The sequence below is a fragment of the Rattus norvegicus genome, chromosome 11 (genome assembly GCF_036323735.1).
Source record: "Rattus norvegicus strain BN/NHsdMcwi chromosome 11, GRCr8, whole genome shotgun sequence".
Lineage (NCBI taxonomy): Eukaryota > Metazoa > Chordata > Mammalia > Rodentia > Muridae > Rattus > Rattus norvegicus.
The window spans coordinates 24,342,636-24,365,356 of NC_086029.1; the positions used below are offsets into that span (position 1 = coordinate 24,342,636).

A 22,721-nucleotide genomic window follows, 5' to 3' on the forward strand; every position below is an offset into this window, starting at 1 on the left:
TGATCACCTTGGCGTATATCTATAATATATAATAATTGCAAGTCACAATAGACAAAATGACATCCACTGTATCTTCTTCTTTCTCATGTTGTCAATTGCTTTTTTAAAGAAATCTGTGCCTAAGCTTTGCAATGTAAAAAAATATTCAAAGTGAAAGGTTGAGCATGAGCTAGTCTAACACCTAGCACATTGAGAGTTATTGCAGAGGTATTTTTTTAACTTATCATGGCTTTAATAAAACAGGAAGTAGAGGTTTCTCTGCCATGATTCTGTGAATATTCCTTAGTTTATTTTTAAATTTTGTGTAAACTTTAATCCATATAATATATGAAACAAATAACTCTATATTATTTGTATAATAAATCATGTGTGATATATATGTAATGGGATGAGTATATATATAAATGAATGACAGACTAATGCTACGATGTAATGTCTTATACTGAATTTTTACTGGGGTTTTAGAAATAACTTAATATTTTTTATAGAGGAAGCTCTTCACCAGTACCCTGGTCTTGACAATCTCAACTTTAGCAATTTTTGTGCCCCTTCTTGAGAAATAAAAGCAACTAGAATGTAATTGAGAGGGGAGCAGACCGTTGTTCTCTAATAACAAAATGCAACATATCATTGTGTCTCTAGTTCTAAGGACTCTGCATGACATGTTGTGAATCTCTATGTGTTACAGTATTTGTGATCAAATACATGGATGATAGATAAATTGTATTAGCTTATGGAATGTGCATAAATGTTGGGTGATAGCAATAGAAGAACTGAACTATCACAGTCTTGTTCAGATAGAACCTTCTCAGATGATTGCATAAGCGTCTATCAAGTGTGTAACCGGTACATGATTAAATGCAGGAAATTCAAGAAAACAAATTTCCTTATTGCCTTTATGGGACATGTAGATCTGAAAAGAGATTCAATAATTTAAAATATATTTAGCTAGCTTAGCTAACATACAATGAGATAACTGTAATTCAGGGGGCATCTTTGAACTACAAGCATCTAGCCATCTAGTTGTCAGATGTGAATTGTGATTTTTTAAAAAACAAAACAAAACAAAAGTCTTAAGAGTGGGTGTACAGCAACACATTTGCACAGATATAAAACTGTGATAAATCTACACATTGAGAAGGTTCTAGCAGAGCTCGAACCAAAAATGCAAAGCATTCACGGAACACAAGAAATATGATCAATGGGAGGGAATGGGAAGTAAGAGCTTCAGATGCTTCCCATTTCCTTCATCTCCATCCCACTCATTCCCAGTTTTACACACAGGTCTCCCAGGGCTTTACATGCACATGTGTCTATGAATCACGGCTAGATTATCCCCGAAAGCATCCCTTGGTGTTTCAAATCAAAATGCCAAAGGTCATTCAGTGGCTGCTCTCAGGGGAACTCTTGCGAATGGTCTCTTTAGACTGTTGTACATTCAAAAATCAGTGTCCTAGGATTTACCTCAATGAAGACATCCAGAAGTTTGCTGAGTAAGGAATTCATAATAAAAACCTCTCTCAGGTGAGAAAGGCATTGTATGACACTTAATACACCGTAGATGAATGTTTTATACACCGGTAGAGCTGTCTCCCTACATTTCACATTTCCTAAGTATGTGGTAACAACTTTACACATTGCTCTTCTCAGGAATTTTTACATTAAATGCGAAAGTGAGGATTGCAGTGCACACCCAAACTTCTTTAAGAATAGAGAAAATATTTTGACTAAGCTTCAGTGCTTTCTTTTCAAGGAAGGATTTAACTTCCCTTTCCCATATGAGGGTAATTTGATCCTTGTTTTAATCCGCATTATTTCCAGATTTTCATTACACTTAACAAAGGTGAAACTAGAGTCCTAGGTTTTTAGTGTCACCCCCCTCCGCTGTTTCTCATGGCGTCCATTGAACAAACACTTTTAAGTGTTTCTTTCCACTACAATCTACACATTTGTTTCAGCATGTGTTGGGCATTTAAACACTGAATCTTCCTCTTGTTCCAACGTATTTGCCACATATGTGGTAAATCTCAGGGGTCATTTTTAGGTCTTGTTTAAGAGAGACTGTCACTAGGCAAGGAACTCAGAGAACTGCTTGCCTTTGTCTTTCATCTGGCCATTTGTGGATTACAAGTATGCAACATGCCTGACTTTTTCAATGATATCTTTGTTTCTGAAATTATGATATAATTATGTAATTTCAGCTAATCCTTTTTCCCTACAATCCATCACATGTGTCCCATGTTTTTGTTCTCTCTCTCTCTCTCTCTCTCTCTCTCTCTCTCTCTCTCTCTTTCTTTCTCTCTCCCCCCTTATCCCTCTCCCTCTCTCTTGCTCTTTCTCACTCTCAGGTTCTCTTGTGCTCTCTTGCTCTCTTGCTCTCTCTCACTCTCTCTTGCTCTCTCTCAAATTCATGACTCCATCACACTGCTTATACATAATGACCGACTTTTCATTTATGTTCCGAAGTTACAGTATCAGGTCCTTGTGCTTGCAAAACAAGCCCTTTACCAAATGAAGCATCTTCATAGTCCCTGAATATTTATGAGATTTGTGCCAAAAAATTAAAACTTTATGAGCCTAGAATACTTTAGTTACTATATGTGTTTTAAAGACCATATTTCCTTTTTCTTTGTCAGAGAGTGAAGTCAACATGATTAGTATGTGTTAGCATACCTATGGTGGTGGATATCATCTCTGCCTGAGTCCACAACCTTCTTGAAACCTTAGTATTACTGCCTAGATCCTCAGCTTGGGCATTTCATAATGGCTAGGGCATTGGTATGGATCCCTAGGAATTACAGAACTGTGTTTTCACAGTAAGCAACTCATCTCATTTGACAAAAGACTTGAGTTGAGTTAATCTTGAAACTTTGTGACAAGATTGTCTAGAAAAACGTTCTGTAAATTTCTGATTTATGAACAATATAAGCTAACACAGTCTGGACCCAGTAGACATGATCATTACTTAGAAGAAAAATTTGGTAACACATATATGTCTTAGTTAAGGTCTTACTGCTGTAAACAAACACAGTGACCAAAGCAAGTCTATAAAGGACAACATGTATTTGGAGCTGTCTTACAGGTTCAGAGGTCCAGTCCATTATCATTAAAGTTGAAGCATGGCAATATCTAGGCAGGCATGATGTAGGCAAAACTAAGAGTTCTACATCTTCATTTGAAGACTGCTACTAGAAGACTGACTTCCAGGCAGTTAGGGTCAGGATCTTAAACCCATTCCATAGTGACATACCTATTCCAACAAGGCCACACCACTTCCTAGACCAAGCGCATACAAACCATCACAGCATAGTTATGGATTTGCATAATAATCATGATTTATGTGGATTCAATGGAAAGAAATACTGTTAGGGATGGGAAAGGGAGAGTGGAGGACACAAATTATTTTAAGACAACTTGGGAACTTAAGTAGGACATCTATCTAAACCAAGGAACCTTCAACTCCATAATGATAGTACTTAGCCATTTGAAATGTATCATTAGACTATCCTTGATTTCAAATGGAATGGGAAATATGATCATATCTTCTTTTTCCATACTTTATCCAAACAAATAAACTAATATGACACTTTAAGCAAACTGATACCATTATCCATATTTTTATAATTAGGAATTAATGCTATATTTAGCGAATTCCTGTGAAGACTATTAAATATTTAATACATAGATGAAATTCTGTAGGTTTTAGACTTAAATTTCTGTCATTCTGAAAGCAAAGCTAAAAAAGTAACTGATGTAGCTTCTTTTATTTCAGTCCTTAATCATGCTAAAACTCACACTTCAGCTACAGTTCTTGACCTATTAACATAGCATGATTTCTTATGTTTTTTAAACTTAAAAATAATTACTAGATAATGTGGACAAATTCAGTGCTAATTAAATAAAATATGTATTTTAATATACATAGTTTGATAAAAACATGTAATTTATATCAATTATATCAAAGTTATGATAATAAAAGTTTTACAATGGTCGGCAATGTAACTATTCCTTGACTCACCAGATATAATCGTCATCTTATAGGCTTACTGCTCAGTAACTCGTCCTTTTCAGGTCTTTCTGAAGTCAGACTACCTGATTCAACCCAGCAGTTCTGGCCCAAACTCCTCACCAAGCTGACTGATTCCTGACTTAAATTGGTGACTCAGCTTCTGGCTAAATTGCTCTGCTTGACTGAAACTAACTCTAGCAATCTGTTCTAGACTTCTGACTCTTTCTCATCTATAGCTCTTTCTGTCTTCACCTGGAACCTGTCTCTGTAAAACTGTCCTTGTACAACTGCGCTCTCTCTCTCTCTCTCTCTCTCTCTCTCTCTCTCTCTCTCTCTCTCTCTCTCCTGTTTTCTTGTCATATCTCTTACTTGACTGTTCTTGTTCAAGTTAGGCATATCTGACCCATTCTGTCAAATCTTTTTCTGATTCATCACTTTGTCTGCCCCTCAATTAAACATCATTTTTCAAACATGGCTGCTTCCTTCTACAAATTAACCTTACCTACATTGTTTAGAACTAAAGGTGTGTCTAAGGACATGTCTGTATTCAGCCTGTGGGATTCTGGTGCATGGCATGTCTGCATTCCTGCCAGTTCCAACAGACCTATATCTCTCCATGTGATTCCTTGCCAGAGTAGCCTAGTTGCTAGATTAAAATTTCCCTACGTGACATCATTTAAATGTTAGTGCATAATCAAATAAATGCAAATTAAGGCCATTAAAGATTAGTCTTGGGGTTGGGGATTTAGCTCAGTGGTAGAGTGCTTGCCTAGCAAGCACAAGGTCCTGGGTTCGGGCCCCAGCTCCGAAAAAAAGAAAAAAGAAAAAAAAGATTACTCTTCATTATATTTACACATGTGGACATTGCAATTGAAGTAAATATCTTTAAGGATCTGCTATAGAACTTAGCATTGTCTTTTTATATTCAAAATATCTTTACATTTATTGTGTGTGTGTGTGTGTGTGTGTGTGTGTGTGTTGTCTGTGGGCACATGTACAAAGACATTCATGTGCAATGTAACATATATAGAAGTCAAAGGACAATATGTAGGAATTCATTTTCCTGGCTTTCACAATGTAGGTTGCAGGGATCAAACTCAGGTCATCAGGCTTGGTAGCAAACACCATTATACAGGAAGCCATCTCATACACCCCTGGCTTCTTGCAGTCGGACAAGTTTTAATGCTATACACTTTCATCTGTAGTTTGTTTTCAAAGAGCTTTTTCCCATGTGGAGTCAAAAGAGACTTGGAATATTCTGCAGTTTCAACCATCTAGCTATTTTTTACATCTGACCACATTCATACATCTTTTTGTATAACTTGAAACACCAAGGACATGAAGTGTACTGCTTTTTCTCCACACAAGAAAGCTGGAACCATTAGAGAGGTTTCCCACTGGCTTCAATTGAATTGAACAAAGACACTAAAATGTAAGGAAACTAAAAATCTCATAGAAATGTGGTTACAAAAGCTTCCTTAAGGATAGTTAACAGGAAGTATAAAATGCCACCAGAGTAAAATGAAAATAGGAAATACAACAGAAAACTATACTTATAGCAATATCAGTAAACTCATAGAGTTACCCTAGTTTATTCTCAAATGTGGACACTCTACACAGAGTGTATTAACTTTAAAGTTGACTATGCATGATTTTTAAAACAGAATTATCTGAATTTATTAAAATAACTAAATGATGAGAAAAATACTTCATTAACATTATTTTATTCTAGTTTGATTTAGTCTAAACTATTTGCATTGATAAAATTGTATGATTAGAAGTCTGCGATATATTCATGGATAAAAATGTAGTTATTGATTTTAAGAGAGATGCTTTTTATCAGATTAAAGTCTGAGTGGATTAAGAATTATGCTTCATGTCTGGGACTTCTGAATCTCTGCCTACTTTTCTATCTAAAGGAGACTAAGATTTACAGAACATTAGAATAAAACTTAATCATATTTACAATGTCTTAAAAAGTTTTAGCCATCATAATATATTCAAATTATTCTATATGAAATGATGTAACTCATCTTATGACATATAATCCTAAAATTCATCCACAGATATGAATTTTGTGATATAACAAATCACTCAATTTCCCCCCACAAAACTGAAGTAAAAGGAGGACTAGAGTACACAGAGCTAGACAAGGTTATAACATGGAAACGTAATGGAATTGAGAATAGAGATCAATACAGGCTACTCCTAGTACAGAATCGACAGAAAATTATGATTCTCCGCTAATATCTCAAATTACAATTATCTCTAGAAAATGTCAATAAGTGAATAAAATCATGACAGGCATATTGTTTAAGAATATGTAAGTTCTTTCTAATGGATTCATCGATTCAACGGAATTTATTGAGGTGCAAGAATACAGAAATACATATATTCATCTTCCCTATAAGTTAATACTCCAAGTTTTCAGTTGATGAAGTTTTAAGCCCTAACATGTATTTCAGAAACAAAACAGTAAGAGAGACTGTGGAAATGGCGTCACTTTCTAATGCTGATCATCATAGAGCACAAAATGAAGTGAACCTGGCTTGAAATTAACTGTCAAGGTTATTCCAGATAGCAAGGACATTAAATCAGAGATAACAGTACTCAGGAGTAAATAAAAAAATTTTTGTGGCCTCAAAATAATCAATGATGTAACCCAAATAGGAACTCTCACATTGTTATTTAAGTATTTAATTTAGTTTAACTCTTATTTAAGTATTTAATTTAGTTGTGCTAATTAATCTATATCTTATACTCATATTTTATATTTTATTATATATAATAGTTATATAATAACAATTCTATAAACACATTAAGAAAAGGAATTGGCTATACCTCTGAAATACAGGAAAAATGTAAATAACATTACATTATAACTGATTAATTATCATCTGATTAATAACCCAGACTGAGGAGTAAATAAATATGACTACTCAGTCATAATTGCATAATGTAATTTTATGCAAACATCTCATACCTTGTATTTCCATTCTCTTTACCTCTATGAAAATTTCAACAACAGAAATAGCAATATTGTTCTTTGACTTATTTTTAGTGCTTGATTTATTTATAGTGATATTTTAATGCATTTATTTGTATTCAATAAATGATTTCAACCATCCACATGCCAGATAATTTTTTAACCATCATGTTAAAAAGCATGAAGTTGAGGACAAAGGAGCTTGTTAAAATTCTCAGAACTCTTGGCCTGAATCTGGTCAACAGAAACATTTGTGCTACAGGACTATTGCTTCACTACTGATAACAGTTTGGGGGCGGGGTACCTTTGAGACTTCAGCCCCATGTCTGACAAATGGTGTTGACTGTCAGTTGCAACAGATTGTTCTCCCATTGAGTGACCTATTAACTACCAGAGAGATTGGCCAGATTCTAATTGTAAGAATCCCTGGGCAGAGCTCCAATACTACCTATCCTTGTATATGTGTTATATGTGTTTATGTACGTTATATATAGCATATAACATACTGTTATATGCTATAAAATCTCTTACTGATGACCTGCAAAAGTGACATAACCCTTTGGTTCCATTTTGTCGATCAAAGCAAGATACATGGCTAATCAGAACTCAGTGGTGCAGAAATGGATTCATACTCTCCAGACAAGAATTGACTGAATCATATCTAAACGTAGGTGAGACTGAGAAAAGTACTGGAGTCATCTTCAGAAATACTCCAAGTCATGCAGGAGAACAAAATATTTTGATTGGTGGTCATATCTACAGCCTGAACAATACCAACACAGCTGTCGTATCAATTACAGCCACTAATGTAAAACAGCATTTGGGTGAGACTATGCACTTATGTGTCAGAGGAAGTCTGTACTAACAGTATGAGTTTATGCTCATTTAATCAAAGGGTGAAATGAAATATATCTTCACTCTTTACAAGACTATTAAGCATTCAATATCATTTTAATACACAAAATTTAACATTTTCACTGTCAGCAATAAAATTAGATCCTTACTGTTCCTGTTCTAAAAATGCAGAGTCTCATGAATTCTGAACACCTGCTTAAGTTGAAAAATAATTTTATTTATGGAATAGATGGAATTAAATCCTGTCACACAAAGCTGTACATAGCTTTCAGACTTTTAAGAATTTATATAAAGTTCTTATAGGAAACTTACTTTGTTCTCCATGCTATCTTGCTTTGAATTGGCTTATTGAAAGGATAGTAGTCCATTAAATGAAAAAAAATTGAGAATATCGAAGTATTGTTTATATAATAATTGGAAGTATAATGTTTATATATATATATATTTCACGATGTATGATGTGTGTATATATATGATATATTCATATATCATATATAGGATATAGGAATCTACATGTATGATACATTATGAATTAAAGCATGGAAATGAGTTAAGGTCAGATATCAAATGTTGATAATAAACAGTTAATGCTGAGCCAGCAGATAGATAGAAGATAGATAGATAGATAGATAGATAGATAGATACATACATACATACATACATACATGCATACATACGTACATAGATACATAGATACATAGATACATAGATACATAGATAGATATAGATATAGACACAGATATATTATATATATGTATATATATATATGTATATATAGCTGGTAATGTTTAAATCCAAATGTCAGCTTGACCATTTTTAGATTTAACGTGGGATATGAGACCACTTCATATCTATGTCATCCAGCCTCCTTTTCAGATGCATCCTTCTGGAGACTTCCAGAATGAAAGTCAATTTCCTGTCATCAATTTCCCGGTTTTTAATCCAGTCCTCTTATGCTGTCTTTGGAAGCAAAATGGAAGTCCATTTAGAATTTGAAACAAGGTTTCTTCACGTTTTGAATTTGTGCATGTATGAAGGTGATACAGGGGAAAGCATGGGAGCTGTGCTCACCAAGCACAATTCGAAGTTCCTTTAATGAGCGGAAAGTGCTGGGAACATTTGATGAGAAACAGATCATCTTACATGTCTAATTAACTATTGAGTGCATATCTATTTGTCAATGCTTTCCCTCTCTTTTACTACTATTGTGATTCTTCCTCACGCTGTCCTCTATGCCTCAGATTGGAACCTGCTTCTCAAATTGGTATCTTAGGATCCATGATGCTAACTTGCCATCTATTTTACCTCATCTTTTGACTTGTAGACCAAAAGCTCTAACACTAGTCATCACCTGTCCTCGACCACTATTCAATTTGAATTCCACTTGAGTACAAACTCGTCTCATAGATCTGCATACATGATCCATTTTCCAAACTCTTTTAGCATTAAACATTTCTCCAATTCTTTAGTTCTTGATTGACCTGTACGTTTTCCTTTCTCTAAATTCACCTGAAATCATGCTGACTAGGTTACCGACTTATGAGTATGCTTGTATCTAGTATGTGTTTAATACTAATCAAAAAATGTCCTTGTATTTTTAGGGCATCTCAATCTGTCATTTGTCATTTGAAGACCTTTCAGTCTTTCTGATATTCTATTGAATACCAAGGGGCCTACCTTTAAAAAAAATGTGTTAATGCTATTTGCATTAAACAGTCACTCTATTTTTGTGTGCTAATTTATTCATCCAATTAAACAATTATTGAGAGTCCATAAAAATAGCTGTTCTAATTAATAGTGGAAAAAAACAGGAGGGTGTCATGGCTGCAGTTTTTTTATTGATCAAGGTGTTAGAGTCATGAGCTTACTTTTCAAAAGTTTCTCCTTTTTTTCTATTTCATATGTATCTTAAAACATCTAATATGCTGAATCAATCCCAGATGTCAGAAAATTGATGTAGATAATTTTTAAATTCTTGTTTATCTCCAATGTGCAATGTCACTACCGATTTTGTCCAGTCACTATCCCCATCCTGGTCCGTCCCCCCTGTATCCAAGAGGATGTCCCCACTCTCTACCCCTACCCCACCAGAACTTCCCAGTCCCTGGGGCCTCAAATCTCTTGAAGGTTAGGTACATCTTCTCTCACTAAGGCCAGACCAGATAATCCTCTGCTGTATATGTGTGATTGTTTTTTAAATGAGCTACTGGGCTTTTAAGAAGAAATAAATCCTCTTTTATAAACCATAGAAATCTTCTAGAATTTGGTACCAGAGATTGATATGGGGCCTTGTGCAGGAAGTCAAAGGGCAAAAAGTACACAAGAAATGTCATGCAAAGAGAGGTTCTTACACATTGATGTCGTGAATGAGTATCATATTAAAGAGTCACCTACATGAGGTATTTGAGAGGGTCTACTGTGAAGTAGACACTGAGCTGGGCCACTGATTAAAGATGTCCCTTGCAAAGGCAAGGATATTATATGAGATAGAGTACAATTTTTTTGTAATTGCTTAACAACAATCAATATGTATTATGAAACCAGATCCACAAATTAAATGTGAATGGCCATCTGGCCAGAGTGCAAAGTTAGGAACTATTAACAGCTGTTCAAATTGAGAACTAAACGCATAACTTAAAACATGAAAATCATGTTGCTAATGAAGCATTTCCAGGAAGCAATGTGGTTGATGGGAATGTAACTCTACTGGTTGGTATGTCAATATTAAAATCAATCATATTCCACCACTCAGGCAGTTTTCCACTAAACATTCACATTGTTCTCCCAGACTGGTTGGACAAGTTTGCAGTCCCACAAGCAGGGTCAAAAGTGTTCCCCCTTGCTCCTCAACATAGCCAGCATGTGCTGTCTTTGAGTTTTTGATCTTAGCCATTCTGATGGGTATAAGGTAGAATCTCAAAGTTATTTTGATTTGCATTTCTGTGATGATGAAAGATATTGAACATTTCTTTAGGGTGCTCAACCATTAAAGATTTCTCTGTTGTCAGTTCTCTGTTTAGCTTTGTAGACCATTTTTAATTGAGTTATTTGGATTGTTGGTGTCTAAATTCTTGAATTCTTTTGTATTTTAGATGTAAGTTCTCCGTGAAATGTAGGGTTAGTGAAGATCTTTGCCCAATCGGTAGGATATTTTTGTCTTAATGATCGTGCCCTTTGTCTTACAGAAGTTTTCAGTTTCACGAGGTGCCATTTATTAATTCTTGACCTTAATGTCTGTGCCACTGGTGTTCTGTTTAGAAAATTGTACTCTCTACAGATGAGTTCAAGGCTAGTCCCCATTTTCTATTCGATGAGGTTTAATGTATCTTGTTTTATGTTGAGGTCATTGATTCGTTTGGACTCTGATTTTGGGCAGGATGATAAATATAAAACTATTTGCATTCTTCTGCACATAGACATCCGGTTAGACCAGCATCATCTGCTGATGATGCTCTTCCTTTTCCATTGTGTGGTTCTGGATTCTTTCTGAAAAAAAAAAATCAATTGTCTGTGGGGGTGTGGATTTATTTCTCTCTGGGTCTTTGATTCAATTCAATTGATTCGCCTCTCTCTACACCAATACAGTGTAGTTATGATTACTATGTCTCTGCAGTACAGCTTGAAGTCAGGGACAGTGATAGCTCCCAAAGTTCTTTCATTGTTTAGCATCATTTTACCAGTCCTGGTTTTTTGTTTGTTTGTTTGTTTGTTTTCTATATAAAGTTGAGAATTGTTCTGTCATTATCTGTGAAGGATTGTGTAGGATTTTTTTTATGAGAATTGCATTGAATATGTAGACTGCATTTGGTAAGATGGCTATTTTCACTATATTAATTTTACCAATCCAAGAGCATGGGAGATCTTTCTACCTTCTGATATCTTCCTCAATTTTTTCTTCAAAGTCTTGAAGTTCTTGTCATACAGTTCTTCACTTGCTTGGTTAGTTACACCAAGTTATTTTATAATATTTGTGAATATTGTGAATGGTACTGTTTCCCTAACTTCTTTCTCAGCCTGTTTATTATTTGTTTAGAGGACAGCTACTGACTTCTTTGAGTTAACCTTGAATCCAGCCACTTTTTTGTCCATGTTTATCAGCTGTATGAGTTCTCTGGCAGAATTTTGGGAGCCACTTATGTACACTATCATATCATCTATGAAGAGTGATACTTTGACTTCTTCCTTTCCAATTTGTATCCACTTCATTGTCTCTGGTTGTCCTATGGTTCTAGATAGAACTTAAAATTCTATATTCAAGAGATAAGTGGACAACCTTGCCTTGTGCTCAATTTTAGTGGAAATGCTTTATGTTTCTCTATTTAATTTCATTAGCTTTGACTTGCTGTGTATTGTCTTTATTGTGTTTAGGTATGCTCTTTGTATTACTGCTTTCTCCAACACTTTTATCAGGAAGGGGTGTTGAAATTTGGTAAATGCTTCCTCAACATATAGTAAGATGATTATGTGGTTTTATTTTTCAGTTTCTTTTATGAAGTTTATATCTCTATTTGATTCAGAATTTTGTGCAGCTCTAAAGGCCTCACCTACCTACCTTTAGTTTTACTTCGTTTGTTTGTTTTACTGTTGGATTTTTTTAAATTTACATTTCAAATGTTATCCCCTTTCTCAGTTTCCCATCCATAAATCCCCTATCCCACCCCCACTCCCCCTGCTTCTATGAGGGTGCTCCCCCACCCACCCACTTGTTTCCAACTCCCTGCCCTAACATTCCCCTACAATGGGCAGTTGAGCTTTGGCAGGACCAAGGGCTTCTCCTCATCCCAACAATGCCATCCTCTGCTACATATGCAGCTGGAGACATGGGTCTGTTCATGTGTACTCTTTGGGTGGTGGTTTAGTCCCTGGAAGCTCTGCTTGATTGGTACTGTTGTTCTTGTGGGGTTGCAAACCTCTTCAGCTCCTTCAGTCCTTTCTCTAACTCCTCCATTAGGGACTCCATTCTCAGTTGTGGCTGGCTGTGAGCATTCGCCGCTGTATTTGTCATGCTCTGGCAGAGCCTTTCAGGAAACAGCTATATCAGGCTCCTGTCGGAATGAACTCCTTGGTTTCATCAATACTGTCTAGGTTTGGTGGCTGTATGTATATGGGCTGGATCCCCAAGTGGGGCAGGCTCTGAATGACCATTCCTTCAGTCTCTGCTACAAACTTTGTCTCCATATCTCCTATGAATATTTTTATTCCCCCTTTTAAGAAGGATTGAAGCATCTGCACTTTGGTTGTCCTTCTTGAGCTTCATGTGGTCTGTGGATTGTGTCTAGAGTAATTCAAGCTTTTTTGGTAAATTCCACTAACAGTGAGCGAGCATACTATATGTGGTTATTTTTTGTTTCCTCACTCAGGATGAAATTTTCTAGTTCCATCTATTTGCCTATGAATTTCATGAAGTCATTGTTTTTAATAGCTGAGTAGTACTCCATTGTATAGATGTACCACAATTTTTATATCCATTCCTCTGTTGAGGGACATTTGGTTTCTTTCTAGCTTCCGGCTATTGTCTTACTTTGCTAAAAAAGTGTCCAAATCTTTCATGTTTGAATGTTTTGCATTTGTTATCTCCCAGAGGATGCCTAATTTCTCTTCTTCCCTTATTTGCCCAGTGGGATTATTCAACCAACCTATCTGTGCTAATACACCACTTCCATAGAGACGCTTGAAATTCAAACCTCTTGCAATCTTTTCTTATTCGTTTATATTTCAAATGTTATCCACTTTTTGTTAACCCTCCACAAACCCCATCACATTTCCCCCTCTCTCCACTCCCTTTTGTTTCTCCACCCACTCACCCACTCCTGCCTTACCGCCTTTGCATCCCCCTATGCTGAAGCATCAAGCCACCAACAGGACCAAGGGCCTGTCTTCCCACTCATGTCAGACAATGTTATCCTCTGTGACATATGTATCTGGAGCCATGGATCCCTCCATGTGTACTCTTTGGTTGGCGGTTTAGTCTCTGGGAGCTCTGGGTGGTCCACTTAGTTGATATTGTTCTTCCTATGGGGTTGCAATCCCCTTCAGCTCCTTTAGTCCTTCCCCTAGCTCTTCTGTTGGGATTCCCTGACTCAGTCCAATGGTTTGCTGTGAGCACCCACATATGTGTTTGTCAGGTGCTAGGAGAACCTCTCAGGGAACAGTCATACCAGGCTCCTGTCAGCTCTTCTTGGCATCAGCAATAGTGTCCAGGTTTGGTGTCTGCAGATGGTATGTATCCCTACATGGGACGGTCTCTGGGTGGCCTTTTGTTCAGGCTCTGCTCTTTCTTTTTTGTCCCTGTCTTTGTTTAGACAGGAACAGTTCTGGCTTAACAATTTTGAGATGAGTGGGTGGCCCCATCCTCCAACTGGGGGTCACGCCTCTGAAGTAGTGGTGGTTTCTCCAGGTTCTATCTCCCCTTTGTTGCGTATTTTGGCTAAAGTCATCATCCCCTTTGGGTTCTGCAATCTAATTTTTTGAATCACCCCTTTTCACTTCACTAGAGATGTATGTTCAAAGTATGTACTAAAAATTGGGATTTATATGTAGCAATTCCTTCTACACATTAAACTATCTTCCTCATGAAGAATGAGCATGGTTAAGTCCTCAGTCACTGGGCCAGAGGCACATGGTGGGTAATCAACAGCAGTCTGTTATGTCAGGAGGCCTTGATTCCTTCCATTTATTCTCAGGAATCAGGATTCATTCTTTAGTTTTGCAGACACAACCACATGATGAGCTTCACATAGGAAGGAGACTATCCTGCTTCCTGAGCTCATGACCTGCCAAAAGACAACCACATATTTAAACTAGTGTTCTGAACTCTTTACAGGCCAGTGAGTTAGACATAGGAAAAATGAATAATTGTTGTTGGTAAGCTCTGAGCAGACAAGCACATGGTAAGTTATGCACATTAACATGATTATGCCAGGTTGAGTTGGACTGAAAGCATTTTAGGACACGATGATGTATAGGAAGATATGGCCTTCTGGAAATCTGTGTTCTTTAACAGAAAGGGAGAACGTCCTGTTGTAATTAGATTCTATGCAGAGGGCATATGTCTGTTTGCTTGTGAATCACAGCGGTTGCTGATGAATTTGCCAGTGCAATTCATCCCAGAATAGTGAAATACGCCTTGCTGAGGGACATGGGAAAGTCCGTGTGTGCATTTCTCATTGTCTTGACTTTATGAGACTGGTTCTAAATAGCATAGTTAGTATCTTAGCTTTACTTATTTATTTATTTATTTATTTATTTAATATTAAGTCATAGTTTCCCTCTGTAGCCACTTTAAGTCAGACTCATGGAAATCTACCCTTTCAGCCTCCCAATAGTTGGAATTACAGTTTTGAAATACCCTACCTAAAAATATTTCCTGAATCAGAGTCTGGATTAGTATAAGTTGATAATTACATTTTTAAATTCTTTGTATGCCTGGCTTAGAATTTCAGAGACGATTCTGTACAATAGTTATTATAATTCTGTCTATAATTTAATATATCTGACAATTCTGATTTTTGGAATGTCCTTGGGGACACCAACTGAAGTTGATCGACTCCTCTCATTATTCACAGAGCTGTATTTGTGCATGGCCACAATCTCCCCCTTCCACTCCTGTCTATGCCAACCCTATTTTGCTTATCTGTCTATACGTGTGCATACTAGGGACCTTTAATTTTCCTCAGCTGTAGAGCAAGAATAGTAAATTGCACATTCTCAGGTATGTTTTTAAAAAGCTGTCTTGGCAGCTGTGTGAACTGCACCAGGTTAGAGAACATTATTATGTGTATAGAAGTATCTGAAAATAGCTTTATGTACTTATTAAAATATTAGAGTATGTTTTGCGATATAATGTTTTTGGGAGCATAAAATATTTTATTACTAAAAATAAATGCGTGTTCCAAAGTGAAGGCAAGTTTCTATGCCATTACTGTATAGTTCCAAAAATAATCAAGGCAAAATTTCCATTTGCCCTCAGGAAATAGACTTCATCATAAAGCAGAGAAATCTGATTTGATGAAAATTCTGTTCAGCTCTTAAAGTGATAAAAAAATCATTATGCAGGAAACAGAAGAGCTGGAAGATACCAACATGTATTTACAAAGCAAACGCGTGTTTATGATGCACTGCAGATGATCCCAGAACGTGCCATGCACACTGCACTCTGCCTGCTTCATGGAGCTAAGATATTTCTGGCAGACTGTCTTTATATATTATTCTCTGAATAGAGAAATCGAACAGTGCAGGCTGAGCATGGAGGACGGTTGTTTACCACTCCCTCCTTTTCAGAGGTATTTTTATCATCCCTCAGCAGCCAATATTTATACATCTAATCCCTTCTCCAAGATGTTAGATAGAGCTCTGAGAAAAAGTGAGGGCTTTTTCTCCCTCTCTTAACAAGCACCTCTGTTTGAAATGAGGTGTGTTTGCAGTGCCAAAATTAAATACTCAGTTTCGTCAAGTACTATAATCAGTGGTACAGAAAGGGTAGGTGGGGAAATGCGGAAATCTCAGCTTTTTTCTTCTTACCATGTTATGAAAGATGTTGACAAACATTTGGGAAAAAGTGAGAGATGGCAGGAGCGGATTAGGAGCTGGTGGCAGCAGAAAGACTCGGAAAACTGTCAGCCTCTCTGTCCTCACATCTGTGCTTATGTATAGAGGGAAGCGATGCCTCTCTTCTGGTTTGGGGGTTTTTTAAAAACATTTTCTGCACTATTCAAATAGAGGCTGAGAGGAGCATACCTGTTTTTTTTTTTTTAAGTGAATGGGGATAACATCATCTTTGCCCTTCTGGTGACTAAAATGACAGGGTTGGCAGCAAGTTTCTTTTCCCAATAAGAGCCTTCAGGTTTGTCTGCGACAAGACTCTCCACAGAGGTTATTTTTACCTGGCATGGCTGTGCTGTTACTGATACTGCTCTTCTCAATGGCTGAAATAACTTCTCCTGTGGGTGTCTCCGGCAGAATGAAAGCTGGGTCAAGGTGGAGAGGTGAAAAGAACCGTGAGTAGCCAGACTATTTTACTGTTGGTTTTTTTTTTCTTTCTTCTTTATGTGGAGGAATGCATCCGGTCTGATTTGCTTAAGTCCATAGTGTTTCAGGAGACTGTTTGAGGATGTAAAAAGAATATTACACATTAAATATGCATGCAGAATAAATGGGCTCTACCTGCTAAGTGCTACACAGTGGTAATGTTGCTCTGGTTGGCTTTTGGGTTTGTTGTTGTTTTTTTTTTTTTTTTTTCCTCTTAGTCTTACAGTTTCCAGTACTTGGGAAGACTTTGACTGACAGGTCTTAAGGATGTGTATTATAATTTCTGTTCTATCTAAATTGCAAAGATGTTGAAAGTATTTGTGTGGATATCAAAACACTAGTTATATAAAACTAATTATTAAAAAACTTGGATATAAGCACTTTGGTCTGAAGGTAATAAGAAAGGAAACTTAGAAATTGGAAACATGAGAAGTTTGATTTTAATGACTAAGAGTTGATGCTTTATATTTGAGTTTTGGTAAATATTTTACAGTCGGGATCAACTTATTGATTCTCTCCTTATGGATGTGCAATTCCTTCTTACTTGATTATAAAACCTGTTTCTGTGTTCATACATTTTAAAAGTATTATGTTACGATGTAGTAGAAATGGCATATGCTGTAGAAATGGGATAGAGGTATTTCTAGTGTTAAAAGGGAAAAATGAATTTGATGTTTACCTCTGCACTATTGAATCCATACAGCCAACGCCTTTTCTTTTACACACACAGGATATTGTGTGTGTGTGCACACACACACATGTATGCATGTGTGTGTTCACGTGTGAGTATGAGCGTGTTTGCATGCACATATATGAACAAATGGGTTTACCTTTAAACACATGTATGTATAAGCACTTTTCACCAAGGATTGAAGTGTAACCTCAAAGTCCCTATTTTTATATCCTTCTCAAAAAGGAGATAGAGAAATGGCTCCAAGAATTCATGTTGAGACAGGAATGCCGCTTTTGAATATGAGCATTCGAAAGCTGGATGCCAGTCATTAACTTTAAATTGAGACTTCTCCAGAGTGACAGAAACCTAGAAGCTAATTGTTGATATTACAACCCTCGTTTTAATGTGCTCGTCTATGATGTGTTCCATCCGACTGGCTTGAACTGAGGGTGGAAAGCCACGGAAGACAGGCCAGCGGGAACTCTGACGCAAGACAAGCTAGAGACACTCTGAAAACAGTCTGCAGTGTTTCCGTCTGAATCTCTCATTCGCCAGTCCCTTCTGAATTGTCTCTGTTTCTCTTTTCGTTCTTTTCCTTTTGATTTCTTTTTTTAGAAAAAGGCAGAGACATAAGCCATACATTTATGTCACCAGAAAGTATAAAAGGTTTCTCAGAGTGAGAAGTTCTTTTCTGGACACACATGTGGCCTCCGTGTCTCCAGTGTAAAGTTATAAGTTTATTATCCACTAAGTAGAACAAAAGAGCCATTTTTCTCCAAACTCCGGGATTCTTAAGAGTTATTCTACATCTAAACTTTAAGTTCAGTCCTGTCTGTCTATAGAAATGGCATTATTTCTGATTTAACCATATTGTTCGCAATGGTGTCAAATCATTTATGATATATTTCAGAAACCATGGTACCTAATGTAGACGTGACAATTTGTATATGAAGATGGGGGAATTGATTATATTATTCAGTGTTCTGCCTCCAGTAACCAAATGCTAGGTAACTAGAAACTTAAGGAAAGACAGATTTAATTTAGCTCCTGATTTAGGATGATGTATTCCTCAAAGAGGGGAAAGTTTGAAAGGGTCCATAGTAGTAGAATCATAAGGCAGTCGGTCACACGAGGGCTGAAGACAGGAAGCTGAATTCTGGAGTTCAGCTACTCTCCTTTTAGTATATCCATCCGGCCTGTGGAGGATGTTGGTACCCACATTCACAGAGAGTAACACCCTCCCAAGCATGCACAAAAGTGATTTCAACTCAACCAACTTGACAATAAAGATCCACCTTACACCGACACCCAAAGTTCTATGACTTGCTCAGGAATGTTTACCAGTGCCAAGGCTCGAGCACAGCTTTATTGTCATAGCTTAGACAAAGCTTACCATCGCACAAATGTCCCTCGATGAGCAACTGACCCCTGAGGACCTACACTATAGCTCTTCTAAAACCTCTGGGACCATGATTAACATTCTCATGTGAATCTGCTCTGGGATATTCAAGTGGAACCTTATGAGGAACGCAATCGTAAGGACACCCTTCTAACTGAACAAATATCAATGGCTCACACAAGAGACAAGTGTTTGAAAATACCAGCAAATCTCAGGCTATTTTAGGGAAATATGGTGAAAAAATATTAAGGTGGGGCAAGTGGAAATGTGGAGAAAAAACAATCAAGCATTTATTCTTACTGTACACATTTAATTTTATGGTCATAATTTCATGGAGGTAAATAAAGTAGAAAATGTCTAGAAAATGTGGTTGGTACTTTCTAAGGAAAAGAAATCAAGAGAATCGGTTTCGGCTGCATTCTAACTGAACCACCAGGAAACGTCAATTGAGAAATCAAAGATGCCCATGAACAGAAGAGGCCAGTAAAGGAAAGTTGAGGAATTTGTGAAGTCTTTCCCCAGTAAGCGAATTCCTTTAGATACAAATCACTAGACACCAATCATTTATCTTTTATATACAACATTATTGAATATGATATTAACTTAGATCTGATCTTAAAATACAGTGGTAGTCAAAAGAATATTCATTATAACAGAAAACATTTCAAGCATAAAATATAGAAACTCAAATAACAATAATTGATTTTGACGAGCTTAATTTTCAAGCAAAAGTGAGTCTTTAAAAATAGTGGCATGAAATCAAGACTGGTGCTGCATTCAAGTTGGAAACCAGTCTGGGCTACAAAAAAAAAAGGTCTTAAAACCCATGTTGATGTAGTTGAGGTCTCTGTGCAGGTAACCATCCTTGCAGTGAGTTCACAAGAGCATGTGCAGAAGACATTATTTTATAGCAGCCTTTTCCAACCTGACTTTTCCTGCTTCCTCATTCTCAATGTTCAGTGCACCTCTGGAACTTGGGCATGGGGATGCCTCCGTTAAAAATGAACACTCCACTATCACTTCCCTGCACCATCACCATGCATGAGTTTCCAGGCTAACCAGGCCCGTTACCTAAAGAAAATCCATGGGTCAGGGATGAGAGCTGCACTGATGTATCAGTCTATTTTTTAGATGTTTAGAAAACAGTTGGGTGCTATGTCAACTTATCAAAGTAATATTGGTAGGGTTTTCTTTTAGGGCCTACAACAACCGGAGCTATGTCATAAGTTAGTAGTGTTTCTTCACAGTAGCACACACCCAATAGCACAGCACTCTACCTGGGGAGTGAGAGCAAAAAGATCAGGACTTTAGGGTCATCCTTGGATATAGCCCTGGTTGAAGTCCACCCGGGCTATGAGAGGCTCCAACTCAAAAAAAAAAAGGAAAGAAAGAAGAGAAAGAAGAATAGGAAAAGAAAGGAAAAACACATTAGATTGTAAAAATGTTTAAAATATAACAAATGATAAAAAGTAGACTTATTTGCATATGATTTTATACAATAAGAAATAATAAAGCTCTCCTCATTTTAAAAATAGCTGTACCAAATTCTCTCAGCCCCCCTAATTTTATACCATATATTTAATCACAAGTTTCATTCACCACTGGGAAGTTGAAAGACATGGACTCTTGTAGTCCTTCTGCTTTTCTTTCACTATCTTAAATAAAGACCCTGAAAAAATGCGTTCATTCAATGAATATTTATTGACTGACTAATGCATAAAGCAAAATATAGTTAAATCAAAGTTTTATCAAACACTGATGTTATGTAATATATATTTAAAACTGTAAGCCCCTTAAACCTTTTCCATTAAAAAGAAATATTTTTATTTGCTGTCCCTTAATTTCATAATAAAAGAACTAAACACAAATATTATTTATAAATATATATTTTAACATTTAGAACCTTAAAATATCACATATTAAAACAATGTGTAGGTCATAGAAACCCCACAACACTGTGAAAAGGAATAGAAATATTCCTGAAAGAAACACTAAAATCAATAAGCAGTAATTTCACAATACATTAAAGTGTTTCATTTCTCTTTATGCAATATGACTCTTATCTTTTTCTTAATTTTAAAATAAATAATTCTCATAAGAAAATTTTGTTATAAAAACACATAATATAAAATATAAAAAATTCAAATATTAAAAATAATGACTTGATTATAAAATAGTTACTATACTTGAGAAACTATGATATTTTCTAAATAAAAGTTACAGAAAGCAAGGAAAAACACAGACTTTTATGAATTAGGGAAATGACTAAAACTCAATAAGTAATATTTGTTAAATAAAAATCTGAGTAGGGCCGAACACCTGTGGGAATTTACCACCTGAATGAAGCAAGGTACACAGAAATGGTACAGATTTCAATGGGGGTCAGTATTTATATTTCAGGTCCTAACCAAGAGAACCTCATCAAAATATGTGTCATAAATAAGCATCATTTTCCCCAAAGTTCATATAGATAGGATTTCATTATATTGTAGGAAAACACAGGCTTCTGGTATATTTTCAGGAACTTAACAGATCTCTGGGTCTGACAGATTTCTAGGTGCCATCCCTTCACTCTTTCTCGGATGGATGTATGAAGACTATAAAGACCCAGAGGAAGCAGCAGATGGGAGTGGGTGCAGAGACCCACAGCCAGAAGTTACGTGATCAGAGTCTATATTGGAGTCTCCATTGGGTTCCTTCCCTCGCAGAGGTCAGAGCACCCTGTGAAAGAGGGAGAGGAAAAAGACATTAAGAGTCAGAAGGGACGGAGAACATCAGGAGAACATGGCCCTCTGAATCACAAGACTGGGTTTACATGGGTCTTGGTTCTGCTCCAGATTCTCTGCATATGGTGTGGTTGTTACCTTGGCGTTTCTGTGGGGCCCCTTACAGCGGTACTTTCTCAGACCTGCCAGTTATATAAATAACGGCGGAGAGGATTTATTTATTTTAGAGCTTTTAGCTAGGGCAGCTTTCTAGCCTAACCCAACTCATCCTTGCACTATGCCCTTCCACGTGGCTAGCTCTGTCTCTCTGCTCTGCTCTGGTCCACTCACCTCCGTATTCCTGCCAAACCTCCAGGGTCTTATTTCTTCTCCTAGCATCCTTCTGTCTCGGAAGTTCTGCCCTCTGTTTCTTGTCCAGTTATTGGCTGGCCATCAGCTCTTTATTCCTGCCCATCAGATACAATTCTTGATTGCCTCTAGGCTAGCAAGGAAGGATGAACGTTTACACAATATGGGCTATAGAAATAAAACCAAGATCCTGCCAACATTTAGCTCTCTGCCGGGTACAGAATTAACAACTGAATATACAGAATGTACCCTGACAACTCCTTACAGCGGGAACAGGCATGTCTCTGAAGCCTTTGACTGCTCTTGGGACTCTTTCTTGTCTATTGGGTTGCCTTGTCCAGCTTCAGTGTTAGGGGTTTTGCTCTGTCTCATTGTATCCTACGTTGTCTGGTTTGGTTGTAGTCTCTTGGAGGCCTGATGTTCTCCGAAGGAAACAGAAGGTTTTGTATATGGGAGAGGAGAGAGGTGGCAGAGACCTGAGAGGAGTAGAGAGAGAGGAAACTATTTGAGATGTGTTTTGATATGTATACCCACATGATCCTCTGTTGTGTAACTGTCAGATAGGTATACCCACATGATCCTCTGTTATATAACTATCAGATATGTATATCCACATGATCCTCTGTTGTGTAACTGTCAGATATGTGTACCCACATGGTCCTCTGTTGTGTAACTGTCAGATATGTATACCCACATGA

At 36.8% G+C, this 22,721-nt stretch overlaps 1 protein-coding gene across 14 annotated transcripts in view; it reads left to right on the top strand.

The window, feature by feature from the left end:
- Robo1 (roundabout guidance receptor 1) overlaps positions 1–22,721 on the top strand; it is a 1,040,826-nt gene that overhangs the window by 274,767 nt on the left and 743,338 nt on the right. For 2 of the 14 annotated variants that reach the window (XM_063270749.1, XM_063270743.1), the window contains exon 1: positions 15,640–16,846. The exons of 4 other annotated variants lie outside the window; for them this stretch is intronic. In XM_063270749.1, the coding sequence (XP_063126819.1) occupies positions 16,738–16,846 (109 nt within the window). In that variant the 5' untranslated portion in view covers positions 15,640–16,737. Of the gene's footprint in view, positions 1–15,090; positions 16,847–22,721 lie in introns of those variants that run through there. 8 more of the 14 variants (XM_063270754.1, XM_063270745.1, XM_063270750.1 and 5 more) reach the window with 6 other exon arrangements.